Genomic DNA, 13,851 nt, shown 5'->3' on the forward strand with positions numbered 1-13,851 from the left:
CAAGGAGTAAAAGGGGGTGATCATGGAAGACAAAGCCATATTGGAGAGATTAAATTAATTCTTTGCTTCGGTCTTCACCAAGAAAGATTTGGGTGGGATGCCAGTGCCAGAAATGGTATTCCAAGCTGACAAGTCGAAGAAACTTAATGAATTCTCTGTAAACCTGGAGGATGTAATGGGACAGTTCTACAAACTGAAGAGTAGCAAATCTCCTGGACCGGATGGTATTCACCCCAGAGTACCGACAGAACTGAAAAATTAACTTGCAGAGTTACTGTTAGCAATATGCAATTTATCCTTAAAATCGAGCGTGGTACCGGAAGATTGGAGGGTGGCCAATGTAATGATTTTTTTAAAAGGTTCCAGAGGAGATCCGGGAAATTATAGACCGGTGAGTCTGATGTCAGTGCTGGGCAAAATTGTAGAGTCTACTATAAAGAACAAAATCACAGAGGATCAGTGGCGTAGCCAGAAAGCAATTTTTGGGTGGGCCAACAAGTCAGATGGGTGGGCACCAGGGTTGCCAACTTTTTTGAAATTGAAAAACTTGCCACCTGATACCCCACCCCATGCTCCAGCTCTACTCCACTCCCAATAACTTCAATAAGGGTAGCAGTGCAGGCTTCAGGGGGAAGTACAAGAGATTGCACTCTTCCGCCTCCATTGAGCCTCGGGTCCCTAACACACATACTTAGCCTGTATAGCAAGACCAAACACTTTTCAACATATCTTTCCAGTTACACGCTATAGAAATGATCCCAGAAAGTATAGTCTAGTATTAAAGGCAAATAAATTCTGCATCCACAGAACCCCCTGTCCCTCCCCCAATGGGTACAGAGCAGATTTAGGACATTTCCCCATAAAACTCACCGTAATCTCAACAGCCGCCATATAGTAAATTAAACAATCTTTAAAACAAAATGTCACTCGTAACCTAATGCAAATCTACAATGCCAGCACTAACTTCCAAAAGAAGGATCCTATCTATGAAAAAGGCATTGCCCTACATATTACAGTGGGGCCGTAAAATATCAATACATCTATTGGGAAAACTAAACAAACCAAACTTACTACAGAAGGCTACATAGAAAATTCATGCTAACGGAATACCTCAATCACACACACGGAATAAAAATGCCAAATATAGAATAATTGACTAAAATGTATAAACATAAATATAACCAAAACCCCAAAAAGCCAAAACTTGCATGTAATACAATACCAGAGATACAGAAAGAAATGCATTTCCTCCTGTGCAAAATATAAACATAGTACGTGCCAGGGATGGTATTGGAGTGCAACTAGAGCAATTGCTCTTGGTCCCCTGGCGGCCTGGCCAGAGAGAGCCACAAGCATGATGGAAGCTGAAGGCAGTGCAGTCTGGTGATGGGCTTTGGGGTTCCCTCCCAAATTTATGGCCTGGGCTCCAGCCATGTCTAACACCAGCTCTGGCAAGATGTACATTCCAAATGTGACACATTTTAATCACAAAATTGAAAACAAAAATGATTTTTTTCTACCTTTTGATGTCTGGTTATTTTATTTTTCAAATCAGCTTGGTTCTAGTCTCTGGTTTCTGCTTTCTTCTGTCTTAATTCACTTACCAGGGTCTCCTGTCTATTTGTCATTTCTTCTCTCTCCATGTCCACCATCCATCTCCCATTTCTGTGTCCCAATAGTTCCTTGTCCAGTATCTCCAGTATGTTCAAATTCCTGCATCCATCACCACCCTTCTATCCCCTACCCCTGTGTCCAGCATCACCCCTTGTGTCCCTATGCCCTCACATGCCCAGTATCTCCCTTTTGAGTTCCTATTGTCCCCTATGTCTAGTATCTCTCCCCTGTGACCATATACCCCTCCCTCCAAGTGTCCAGCATAGCCGCTCTATTCTCACATTCCCCCCTCTCTGTCAGGCATTACCCCTCTGTGTTCATATGTTATTCCAATACAGCATCTCACGTCTGTTTCTGTATCTCCCCTTTCTTCCTCACTCACACCAATGTCTCTCTCTGCTCTCCGTCCCACCTATCCAGCTACTCTGCTTCTCTCTTCCAGCTTTTGGCTCTTTCTCCCACTGTGGGTTAAACAATTTGTCTCCCTCTTCCTTCATCCCCTTGATCTGCCATCTCTCTCCCTTCCCTCTAATCTCTCCTCCTGGTACAGCACCTCTCTCCCTTCCCTCAAGCCTCCCCTGCAGGCCTTCCCTCCAGCCTCTAGCCCCCTCCCCACAGGTCCAGCACCTCTCTCCCTTCCTTCCAGCCTGCCCCCCTTGCAGGTCTAACAACTCTCTTCCTTTCCTCCAGCCCCCAGCCTCTCTCCCTTGCAGGTCCAGCACCTCTCATCCTTCCCTCCATCTTCCTCCCCCCCTTTCAGGTCCAGCATCTCTCTCCCTTGCCTCCAGCCAGCCAGCCACCCCCCATTGCAGGTCCAGAACTTCCCTTCCTTCCAGCTAGCCACCACCCCCCTTTGCAGATCCAAAACTCTCTCCCTACCCTCCAAGCAGCAACCTCTCCCCTTGCAGGTCCCAAACCTCTCTCCCTTTTCTCCAGCCAACCCCCCCCCCCTTTTGAAGGTCCAGAACCTCTCTCCAATCCCTTCCCTATGCCTCAAGCCCCCCCCCACCTCCAGGCAGGTGAAGCCACTGTCTCCCAGCCTGTCCCTCTCCCACCCTACAGGTATAGCCACTCACTCCGTTTTCCTCCCTCACTATCGCTGATCACAGATGAAGAGACCTGCTCCAGAGCCTTCCCTGCCACGATCAGCTCTCTTCAGCGCAACTTCCTGTTTCCCAGAGGGCAGATCGTGGCAGAGGGAAGGCTCTGGAGTGCTCAGCGAATCACTGCTGGCCCCGCCCTTAATTTAAACGGATGCTTACGGCAGGGGTGAGGGAGGGGAAAGAGAAAAGAAGACTCAAGTGAAGCTGCGATTGCAATCGCGGTTTTGATCCATTATTTTTGGGTGGAAATGGGTGGTCCTCCCTGCAGAGGATATTCAAAAGCATGGCTTAATGAGACGTGTTAACATGGATTTAGTGAAGGGAAATCTTGCCTCACCAATCTACTACATTTCTTTGACGGGGGGAAAAACATGTGGATAAAGGTGAGCTGGTTGATATTTTGTATCTGGATTTTCAGAAGGCGTTTGACAAAGTACCTCATGAAAGACTCCAGAGGAAACTGGAGAGTCATGGGATAGGAGGTAGGGTTCTATTGTGGATTAAAAACTGGTTAAAAGATAGAAAACAGAGAGTAGGGTTAAATGGTCAGTATTCTCAATGGAGAAGGGTAGTTAGTGGGGTTCCCCAGGGGTCTGTGCTGGGACCGCTGATTTTAAAATATTTATAAATGACCTAGAGATGGGAGTAACTAGTGAGGTAATTAAATTTGCTGATGACACAAAGTTATTCAAAGTTTTTAAATTGCGGGAGCATTGTGAAAAATTACAAGAGGACCTTATGAGACTGGGAGACTGGGCGTCTAAATGGGTGGAGGGAGGAAGACAATGGGAATGGTGCAACCCAGTGGGAGAGGCCAAGAGGGGGAGGAGGGGGTGGCAAGGAAATGAATGAGAGATAGTGATTACAGAGGGTAGAAATATGGTAATGGGGAGTAGATTAAAGAAGCCATGGACGTCAATGTATAAGGCAGTGCGACTTGCCTACAGTTACTTGGCCCCCTGAGGAAGCTAATCGTAGTAGTGAAACAGTGAGCCCAATTGGGTATAATAGCAAAAGCTAAGTAACATTATTGATCAACCAATTGCCTAATACCACGTTTGAATTTATTATTTCTCAATGGGATAAATATAACCCTCTTACTCACATGCAAGTGGAGTTTTCAGACCAGTGATAAGAACGGAGTCATTTCAATGCTGGCACTGAGTGCTATTATGACACTGCTGCCATGTTTTGACTACTGAGGTCGTTTTTCTCCACTTTAAATAAGAAAAAAGTGAAACTTATTTCATTGGTTTTGCACATTTTTGAACAAGACTGGGATAGTCAAACACTTTTCAGCTTGCTATTAGTATTTTACTTTTTTCGCTGAAAATTGGATCTAGCTTTATCTCTATTAATGGAGGCACCATTTCTCTCCTTCACCCTGCCCCCCCCCCCCCCCCCAGCAGAAGCACCATTGCTCTCCTTCACCTCCCCTCTCTGTGATGACTGGATCTCTCTTCTTACCTCTTATAGCAATTCTGGCACTGGGCTGGTACGGAGCCTGGATCATCTGCACATGGAGGAGTGACCTAGTGGTTAGAGCACGGGTCTTGCAATACAGAGGTGGCTGATTCAAATCCCACTGCTGCTCCTTGTGATCTTGGGCAAGTCACTTAACCCTCCATTGCCTCGGGTACAAACTTAGATTGTGAGCCCTCCTGGGACAGAGACATATCCAGTGTACCTGAATGTAACTCACCTTGAGCTACTACTGAAAAAGGTGTGAGCAAAATCTAAATAAATAAAATGCTCAAGGCCCCGCACTGGCCCAGTGTCAGAACCATTATAAGAGGTAAGAAGAGAGATCCAATCACAGGAGGGTTGGGGAGAGCAATCCTGGTTACTGCATATTCCAGGGGGCTGGGCTATTATTAGAAGAATATAAATTTGGCTTTAAGATTAAATTTACAGGGTTTTTCAATGCCGAAACAGGACAGTGGACCATTATTAGAAACAATATGGTATTGAAACAAAATTAAATTTCCCTGGATCCTAGAAAATTTTTGGCTGACACCCAAAGTTTTCTAAAATTTTTTGCATTCTTCAGGATAATCTGGCTTGATGCTCTACATGAAAATCATGAAGTCTCAGTCTTTCCATCTCATTAACAATAATAAAGTTTGCATTAAATAATGTGTGTTAATTCACAGTGGCCTAATGGTTAGTGCTGCAGGCTTTGATCCTGGCATCCTGGGTTTAATTCCCATTGCAGCTCCTTGTGACACTGGGCAAGTCACTTAATCCTCCATCGTCTCAGGTACAAAACCCAAGATTGGGAACCCTCAAGGGACAGAGAAAGTACCTGCTTATAATGTGTGATTGTCCTCCACCTTGAACATGGTTAAGTAGATTATAAATGCCAAAATTAAATTAAAATTAAAATTAGCCCAGGGTAATGCTCTTTAGTGCTCATTAGTAAATCTAACCTTAGATCCCTACGAAAACTGATCAGGCTAAAGCATCTGACATAAATGATTTTCTTGTACTCCCAGATGTGATCAACTCTTTATCCAAATCTGATTTAGAACACTTCTTTTTTTTTTTTTTCGATATAGGACTTCTTTTCCTAAGTTTTGATCTATAACAAATTAAGTTAAAAAAAATGTCCAAGTATTAGAGAATGACATGGAGATGAGGATATGTGCAGTAATCCGCTGTAAACTTGCAGTAAAAGAAAACATCTGTCTGTTTACCGCGGAAGTGGGAACAAAACTTTTTACCACCTCACGGGAGCAGTAAACAGCTTTGCTCCCGTGGTTAAAAAAAAGAACAGTTGCAGTTACCGTTCCCACTCCAGCATCTCCATGCTTGCCTTCCTCCCTCCTTAAGTAGCTCTACCTTATGCAGCCAGGCAGTGGTGTACTGGAGCCAGCTCGCACGAGCTGTTTAATTTTTTTTTAATTTTGGGAGACAGCTGTTAAACTTTAACAACTCGCTTCCAAACTTTGGCCTCAGGTCCCGTCTCAGCATCGTCCTCCTCCTCTTCCCCTGTGGCTTGTTCTAGTGGCGTATCTAAAGGGGGCCTCAGAGGCCCAGGCCCCCACATTTCTATCTCAGCCCCCCTCAACAATAGTGGCCAGCCAGGTAGTTTTTTGCTTCCTTAGGCTCCCAGTCCCCAAAGTCAGGAAGCTGAGCTCTCCCTCCCTTCCTTCGGGTCCGGCTGGCTATCTCCCCTCCCTGTTTCCAGCAGTGAGCCACAGGGTGGAAGTGCTCAAGACAGCTGCTTCTGGCTGCCCTGGTCCCATCGCTGCTTCATCCCACCTTTTCAACTTCCTGTAAGTGGGGTGAAGCAGCGACACAGACCAGGGGAGCCGTAAGAAGCTGTCTTCAGCGCTGCCCGCACAACGGCTCACTACACTGCTGCAAACAGGGAGGAGAGATAGCTGGCCAGACCCCAAGGAAGGAAGGGAGAGCTCAGATACCTGACTACGGAGACAGGGAGCCTCAAAACAAAATAACCAAATGTGAGCTACTTCTTCCATGTTCTCGTTCTTTATTGTTGGTACCATTTTTATTTGATCCCACTTATATTTTCAAACATGCCGGCTTGTGCAGTATATGGATGTAAACACAGAAGAAGTATAATAACGGAATAATTTGTCACAGGTAGAGTAGTAATTTGCTATAAATTGTAATCAGTGTGTCATCTGGTGTCATTTGGAGGGACTGGTTATAGGGACCCACAGAGAGGGGGCACTGGCAATGCGGGAGGGGAGTTGCTGGAGTGGACCCACGGAAAGGGAGGGGGCTGCTGGACCCAAAGGGCGAGCTGGAGAGAAGGGAGAAAGGATCTGGACCATCAGGAGGGAGGGCTGGCTGGAGGGAAGGGAGACAGAGTCGCTGGACCCATGGGGGGGTAGGGAAGGGAAGGGAGAGAGGTGCTGGACTTGAAAGGAAAGGAAGAGAGGGAAGGGGACACAAAGAGGGTACACATGGACACAGAGAGAAGATGCTAGACATTGGGGCGAACAGGAATGCAGAAGGAAAATGCTTGATAGACTTTGTGGGGGGGGAGGCAAAGGGATACCGATTAATGCCAGGCATAAATGGAGGGGTTAGGTATAGGCTTAGAGCCCTCTCTGGCCAGCAGGCAGATGTCCTAGTTTCCCCCCCTAACACCATCTCTGGAATGTGTGATCTTTATATTTTGCACCGTATAGGAGGAAATGCATATCTTTCTATTTCTGTGGTGTGGGTTCTTGTGGTTTTAGGTTAATATATTTTAATCATTTTTGGCCAGCTATTATATATTTGGCATTTGTGTTGTGTGTGTGTGGGTGACCGACGTATTCTGTTAGCATGAATTTTCTATGTAGCATTCTGTAGTAATTTGGCTTGTTCAGTTTTCCTGATAGTGGAGGGGATATTTGTTAGGGGAGACAAAAAAATTATTTAAATATAAAATCAGAACGAGGCTTATGCAGATGGGATCCGAGAGAGCTTGTGGGGATGGGATGGGACAAATTAAAATTTGTCCCCACATCATTCTCTATGTATTTTCACTTGCCCCTAATTCTATCAAATTGGGCACCCAACTTTATGCTTACTGCACAAACCTGGGCACCCAATTTATAGAATCAGGTCAGCTGAACACATCGTAATTTAATACTTATCTGTTATTTGGAGTTAAGTCAATTATTGGCTTAAGTTGGTGTTAACTGGATCCACTTGGCAGTTGTGCGTAACCTTAGTCGCTATTCTAGAAGCTGTATGCATAATTTCTACCATGTGCTTCTAGGGGGTGTGGTCGTGGGAAGGGCATGGGTGGGTCTGGAGCATTTCCAGGAGTTATGCGCACAGATTATAGAATACTAGGGGTTATGCGCCTAACTGCAAACAGTTGGGCACAAGCACTTACACCAGCTTTTGACATGACTTAATGTTCGCACCTAAGGTTAAGTGTGAAATTACAAACTTACACTGATATTCTATAACAGCAGTTCTGCGTGGAGCTATCGTTACAGACTTTGCACTCAGCACGCATCATCCCAGTGCCTACATTTTGGCACTATTTATTGAATTTACCCCTTGATTCTATCCATGTTTACTTCTTTGTTTCCATTTTAAGATGTCTCATGAAAATATAACAAACCAATTTTTCTAGTTTGTGCAAAACTGCCATCTCTAATTTGGATTAATTTGATTTCCTTTCAAACTGGTAGACTTTTATAAGAAGTAAAGTCTTTGCAATGCAATTCTTTTAAATGTCTTTCCTGGTACTATATCTCTTGGCGTAAAAGCTGTTTCTTTGTAAATTAAATTTGGCGTCACATTTTGACTTTCCCGTAGGAAGACAGTACAAAGTGGAGAACAAACCAAAGCAGTACAAATAACAAAAACGGCACAATTTAAAATAACACAAGAATAAGACAGTAAGCTGGCCCAAAGCCAACACTTTTGCCAAAATCAAGACATTGAACTTGTTCAAATAACCAAGTTCTGGATTTACACCTAAATAAATAATCATCCTAAAAAGGACCAAGTCTTAGTTAGAGACTGTTTTATTAAAATGTTTACAAATTTGCTGCTACCAGGTTGTTTAAATTAAAACACAGCAACTGCAGTGTTCACATACAGGTTATAGAATAGTGCCAGTTATGTACGGAACTTAATTGATAAATTAGGTCATAACTGGCACAAACTAGCAATAATCAGCTATAACTGCAATTAATTGGTGCTAACGCGCTAATTTGCAGTTATGCAACTGCACTTAGTCATAATTCTATAATCTTAGTGCAGAAATCCCTTAACTCATAACTGCAAGGGTACATGAGAGGAGAATGGGTGGGTCAGAGGCATGCCCAGCACTTACGCACTACAGTTACAGAATACTGCCAGTTATGCGCACAACTGCAACATTTACACCAGCCAATGACATAGTGCAAACATATGTGCCTAAATGCTGGCATGCAAATATCCTACTTAAAGAATCAACATTTCAAAAGGTGGGGGAAAATATATAGCCAAACGACAAGCCCAACACTCAAAAAATAGATATGGGAACAAATTCTCAATGCAACTTCACATCCAACTTGAAAAAAATGGAGATTAAATGTAATTATTCATACAAAACTTTTCATAGCTTAACACGGTCCATGTTTCAGAAACCTGCATCAGGGCATAGGTCCTCACTGTACCTGAGTGTTGGGCTTGTTGTTTGGGCATGCAAACAACAACTAGTATTCTGCATCAGTAATTATGTGCATAATTATCAGGATAGAATTTGCACTTAGCATGCAGCATCCCAGCACCTAATTGATGAAATTACACAGATGCAATTACCACTACCCATAACAGGTAGGGAATGGTGTTAAGTGATCTGCGCTATCTGCTGTAAGTGCCCGGTCCTCACCCATTTCCTGCCCCATTTCACACATGAATTAGTACCTAAGTGTCATGCCAATGTGGTAGCCATTAGCATGGCTAAGCTATACGCTACTAAAAGGCCCCCCTTAGATCTTTCCATCTGTGTAGTCCCATCCCTTGCCCCTGGGGAGGGGAAACCACTTCAGCCCTAGTGGCTGGAATAAGAGAGACGATCAGATTTAGCACAACCAATAAAAATCTTTTTTGCTATTTCACTAAGCCAATACAAAATAATTGTTCTCTCTGGAGCAGGTTGTCACACAGAAAAAAAAGCCAGACGCAAAGACTGAATAACAAAATCTGCTCAGCAAAACTTTCTCAGTTTTCATTTATATACTAAGTTTCATTTCTCCTAAATCATGTGTTTTCTCCTAATCTAATTTGTGTTCATATATGGATTTTCCTGTTTCCTTCCATTACACAATATAGTAATATTCTGTTTTATATATATACTAGGAAAAAATGCCCGTTTCTGAGTGGAATGAAACGGGCGCTAGCAAGGGGCCCCCTCCCTCCGAGCTACTTGCCTTGTTCGCTGTGGCGTTTCCGTTTCGGCCCTCGAGTGTCATAGCTCCGCCCTCGACGTCATGACATTTTGACGCGAGGGCGGTGCAGACACTCCAGGGCACACCGGATATCTCGGGCGCCTCAACTTCCGTGGAGGCTTCAGAATGTTGGGGTTGCCTTTTATATAGATAGATATATATATATATATATATATATACACACACATACAAAAATGGCAATTTTCTCTATTCTATCATCCTCTCCTGCTTGTGTTCACATGCACACTTTGTGGCCATTGGCTAATCCCTTATCAGTAAAGCATGATCCCAGCGTGAAAAACCAGCAAACAAGTAGTATGAAACACCTGCAGGCTCATTTTCGAAACAGAAGGACGCCCATCTTTCGACACAAATTGGAAGATGGATGTCCTTCTCACAGGGTTGCCCAAATTGGCATAATCGAAAGCCGATTTTGGGCGTCACCAACTGCTTTCCGTCGCGGGGATGACCAAAATTCATGGGGGCGTGTCGGAGGTGTAGCAAAGGTGGGACTTGGGCGTGCCTAACACATGGGCGTCCTCGACCCATAATGGAGAAAAAAAGGGCGTCCCTGATGAGCATTTGGACGGCTTTACCTGGTCCTGTTTTTCTTACAACCAAGCCACAAAATGGTGCCCAAACTGACCAGATGACCACCAGAGAGAATCGGGGATCACCTCCCCTTACTCCCCCAGTGGTCACTAATCCCCTCCCACCCTAAAAAAACATCTTTAAAAATATTTTGTGCCAGCCTCAAATGTCATACTCAGGTCCATCACAGCAGTATACAGGTCCCTGGAGCAGTTTTAGTGGTTTTACGGGTTTCCCCGCCCCTCCACCGGGACATTTTGCAAGGACATCCTCAGCAAACCTTGGGCGTCCCTTTTGATTATGCCCCTCCTGGTGTCCTCTCTGAACACATATTTCCGGTGGAACATCATGGACTTTGCAGGGTCCTCAGTATCTCTTCACCATCAAGGTTATATCCATGTGTATCTGCCATATATAGGCCGCATAGCCTCAGTTCCTCTTGAGTTTCCTTGACATGTAAAGTGTACTTTCCCTTTACTGGTCAAGCAACTCTGCTTACATGTAGCTGCAGGAAGAATTATGCTGATGACAACAAAACTAGGAAATCTGAGGGCTAGCAGGGCCATCTTACAAGCCTAGTATAGGAAGGAATATACGCATCCTAAAGGATTCACCTACAGGTAGTGCCACTTTCTGTTAGTGGCTCCAGCATAGGATGGCATATATTTTTAGAACACATTTTTTTTTCACATGTGTAAGTCAGCATTTTTCAACCAGTGTGCTGTGGCTACTCCCCAGGTGTAGTATTCTCCAATTTCAGAAGTAGCTGCCTGAATGTCTGTAGTATCAAGCATTTTAAAAGTCTTTGCTGCTCCTTACATTTCATTAACAGATCTGATTATTTTTTTTTCTCTGTAAGGCAGCCAATATTTGGTAACACAGCTAGTGTGAAATGAAACATTACTTTATTTCTACATGAGATAGCAATCCTCAAAAGGCCTTGCTGCAAATTACACTCAGTTGGAACTGACTCATTGTTCTGCAATTATTTAATAAGTAGTAGTCTGTACCATAGAACACTATTATACAGAGACCACCACTCACTGTCAAATTTGCCAATACTGTATCTCCTACCTAGATTATAAAACTCTGGGATTTGTAGTTCCAATTCCAGACTAACATTTATTTATTTTCAGTATTTATATACCACCTAGACATACATTAAGAGGAAGAAATATAACACAAATCAAAATAAACTTTTCTTTTCACTAACTAATGCACTTCCCCCATCCTGGAGTTACCTCTAAAGTAATTGTAACTATTGAATCAAAAGAAAAGAGAAGGCTCTGTGTGCACACACCCATGTAAATAGTAGGCCCCTTTTACTAAGCCGCATAAGCGTCTATGCACGCCCAAAGTGCGCCAAAATGGAGTTACCGTGTGGCTACTACTTACTACTACTTAACATTTCTAGAGCGCTACTAGGGTTACGCAGCGCTCTACAAATTAACAATTAAGGACGGTCCCTGCTCGGAAGAGCTTACAATCTAAAGGATGAAATGTCAAGTTGGGGTAGATAAGTTTTCCTGAGAAGAGGTGTAGTGATTAGGTGCCGAAGGCGACATTGAAGAGGTGGGCTTTGAGCATTGATTTGAAGATGGGTAGGGAGGGGGCACGGCGTATGGGCTCAGGGAGTTTGTTCCAGGCATGGGGTGAGGCGAGACAGAAGGGGCGGAGCCTGGAGTTGGAGGTGGTGGAGAAGGGTACTGAAAGGAGGGATTTGTCTTGAGAGCGGTGGTTACGGGTAGGGACGTAAGGGGAGATGGCTCTTGCGGTACTTTCATTTTTGGCGTGTGTCTGATACACACGGACAAAACATAATTTTTATTATCAGACGTGCACCAAATGGCATCTGAAGTACATAGGTCATTACTACCTGGTTACCACATGAGACTTTACTGTTAGGTCAATGGCTGGCGGTAAGGTCGCGAACCCAAAATGAACATGCGGCAATTTTGATTTTTGCCACACGTCCATTTTCGGCAAAAATTTTAAAAGGCCTTTTTCACAGGCATGCTGAAAAATGGATTGGAGCGCACCCAAAATCCACAAGCCATTTTTCAGCGCACCTTAGTAAAAGGACCCCTTTCATTCCATTTTGTTTTGTGTTGATTAGTAATAGGGTGCACTAATGAGTACACACTAAAAGAAATAGCACAAATTATTATAAAACAAAAAGGAACAAACACATACATAGGATAATAGCAGGCAACCTTATACCAGAAGCTAAATAACTCTGGTGTCCTTTTACAATGGCGCACTAGCGTTTTTAAAACAAGAGAGAGTAATCCACCTAAGTGGATGAACACTAACTCCCACGTAAAAATAACAGCACAGAAAAAGAGTGGGAAATGGACCAATGACTCCAGGAGAACAGGAGATAAAATTCCAAAGAACCACTTTATTCAATGACTCATTGAATAAAGTGGTTCTTTGGAATTTTATCTCCCGATCTCCTGGAGTCATTGGTCCATTTCCCACTCTTTTTCTGTGCTGCACTAGCGTTTTTAGCATACGTTAAAAATAAGCATGCGCTAAATACTAGAGACGCACGGTAAAAACGTTAGTGCACCTTTGTAAAAGACCCACTCTAAGTCTAAAGAGAGGGAAGAGACCTACAAGTCAGTTGCTACTCTCATTTGGAGAAGAGAGAAGAACCATACACACATTCTTCCTCCCTTTTCTTTACAGAAATGAGACATGGAAAGTGATCTAGTACAAGGACCCAGTTGGAAACTGATCCATTTTTCAGGGTTCTGAAGGGAAAGGTGGAAAGAAGATCATGGCATGCTTCTTTCAGAGCTCAAGGGGGCGTAGAGACTGTTGCATGCCCCTCCCCTCTCTCCTCCTCTTGCAGGGTTCAGTGGGCGTGCCACCTTCTACACCTCCTCCCCCTTTCAGGGAGAGGGGTTCAGTGGAAGCTCCACCTTTCCTCTCTAAGAACCACAATGAAGTGGGGTTCCGTGCGTACACTAAACCCCCTTTTCCCACCCATACTATAAGACTCTGTACGCGCTCACTACAGATCACATGCAAGGGAGAAGACTGCACGCTTTTCTACTGCCTCAGGCAGAAGCAGAGCGAAGGGGTAAAGGGCGACTGCAGCTATTTACCTGAGGTGTCTCCATCCTCGGACACAGATGAGCTTTCCGTGTCTTCGTCGTCGGAGCTGCTTCCCTCGTTCTCCTGATAATCCACCTCCATGTCATCGTGGTTATTCTCCTTTTTATCACGTGAATGCACTGGCATTTTAGCAAAAAGAAGAGAGATAGGGTGGGGGAGAACCCCCACAGTAAATAGAGGATACGCGCCAACACGTTCTCTCGCTGCCCCACCAAACCGGGGGAGGGGTGCACCCCGCCGCTTCAATGAAACGGCGCGGCCGCTATCCCGCAACCTAGCCTGCCACCCCGTATCTCTTCGCTGTTTCTGATTGGTTTAGCTTACCCAGCTTCTTGTTCTTGATAGGTTGGAGACCTTTTCCTCGGGTCTACCCCATACACCTTCATGTTAATGAGACCTATTTCCCAATGCTTCTCGGGAAATGTAGTCATTTTGTTCGGTTTATGGTTTTGTTCGTGTGGTGCATTTTCCTAGTCTCACAACGATTCCCGAAATGCATTGTGGCG

At 44.2% G+C, this 13,851-nt stretch overlaps 1 protein-coding gene across 1 annotated transcript in view; it reads right to left on the reverse strand.

Annotated features, from left to right (window-relative positions):
* Nucleotides 1-13,543, reverse strand: part of BRMS1L (BRMS1 like transcriptional repressor) — a 115,390-nt gene extending 101,847 nt beyond the window's left edge. The window contains exon 1 of the mRNA XM_030214616.1: nucleotides 13,336-13,543. Coding sequence (XP_030070476.1) covers nucleotides 13,336-13,471 — 136 coding nt within the window. The 5' untranslated portion in view covers nucleotides 13,472-13,543. The remainder of the gene's footprint in view (nucleotides 1-13,335) is intronic.
* Between the last annotated feature and the right edge of the window lie 308 nt (nucleotides 13,544-13,851).

This window comes from Microcaecilia unicolor, chromosome 9 (assembly GCF_901765095.1).
Source record: "Microcaecilia unicolor chromosome 9, aMicUni1.1, whole genome shotgun sequence".
NCBI classification, from domain to species: Eukaryota; Metazoa; Chordata; class Amphibia; order Gymnophiona; family Siphonopidae; genus Microcaecilia; species Microcaecilia unicolor.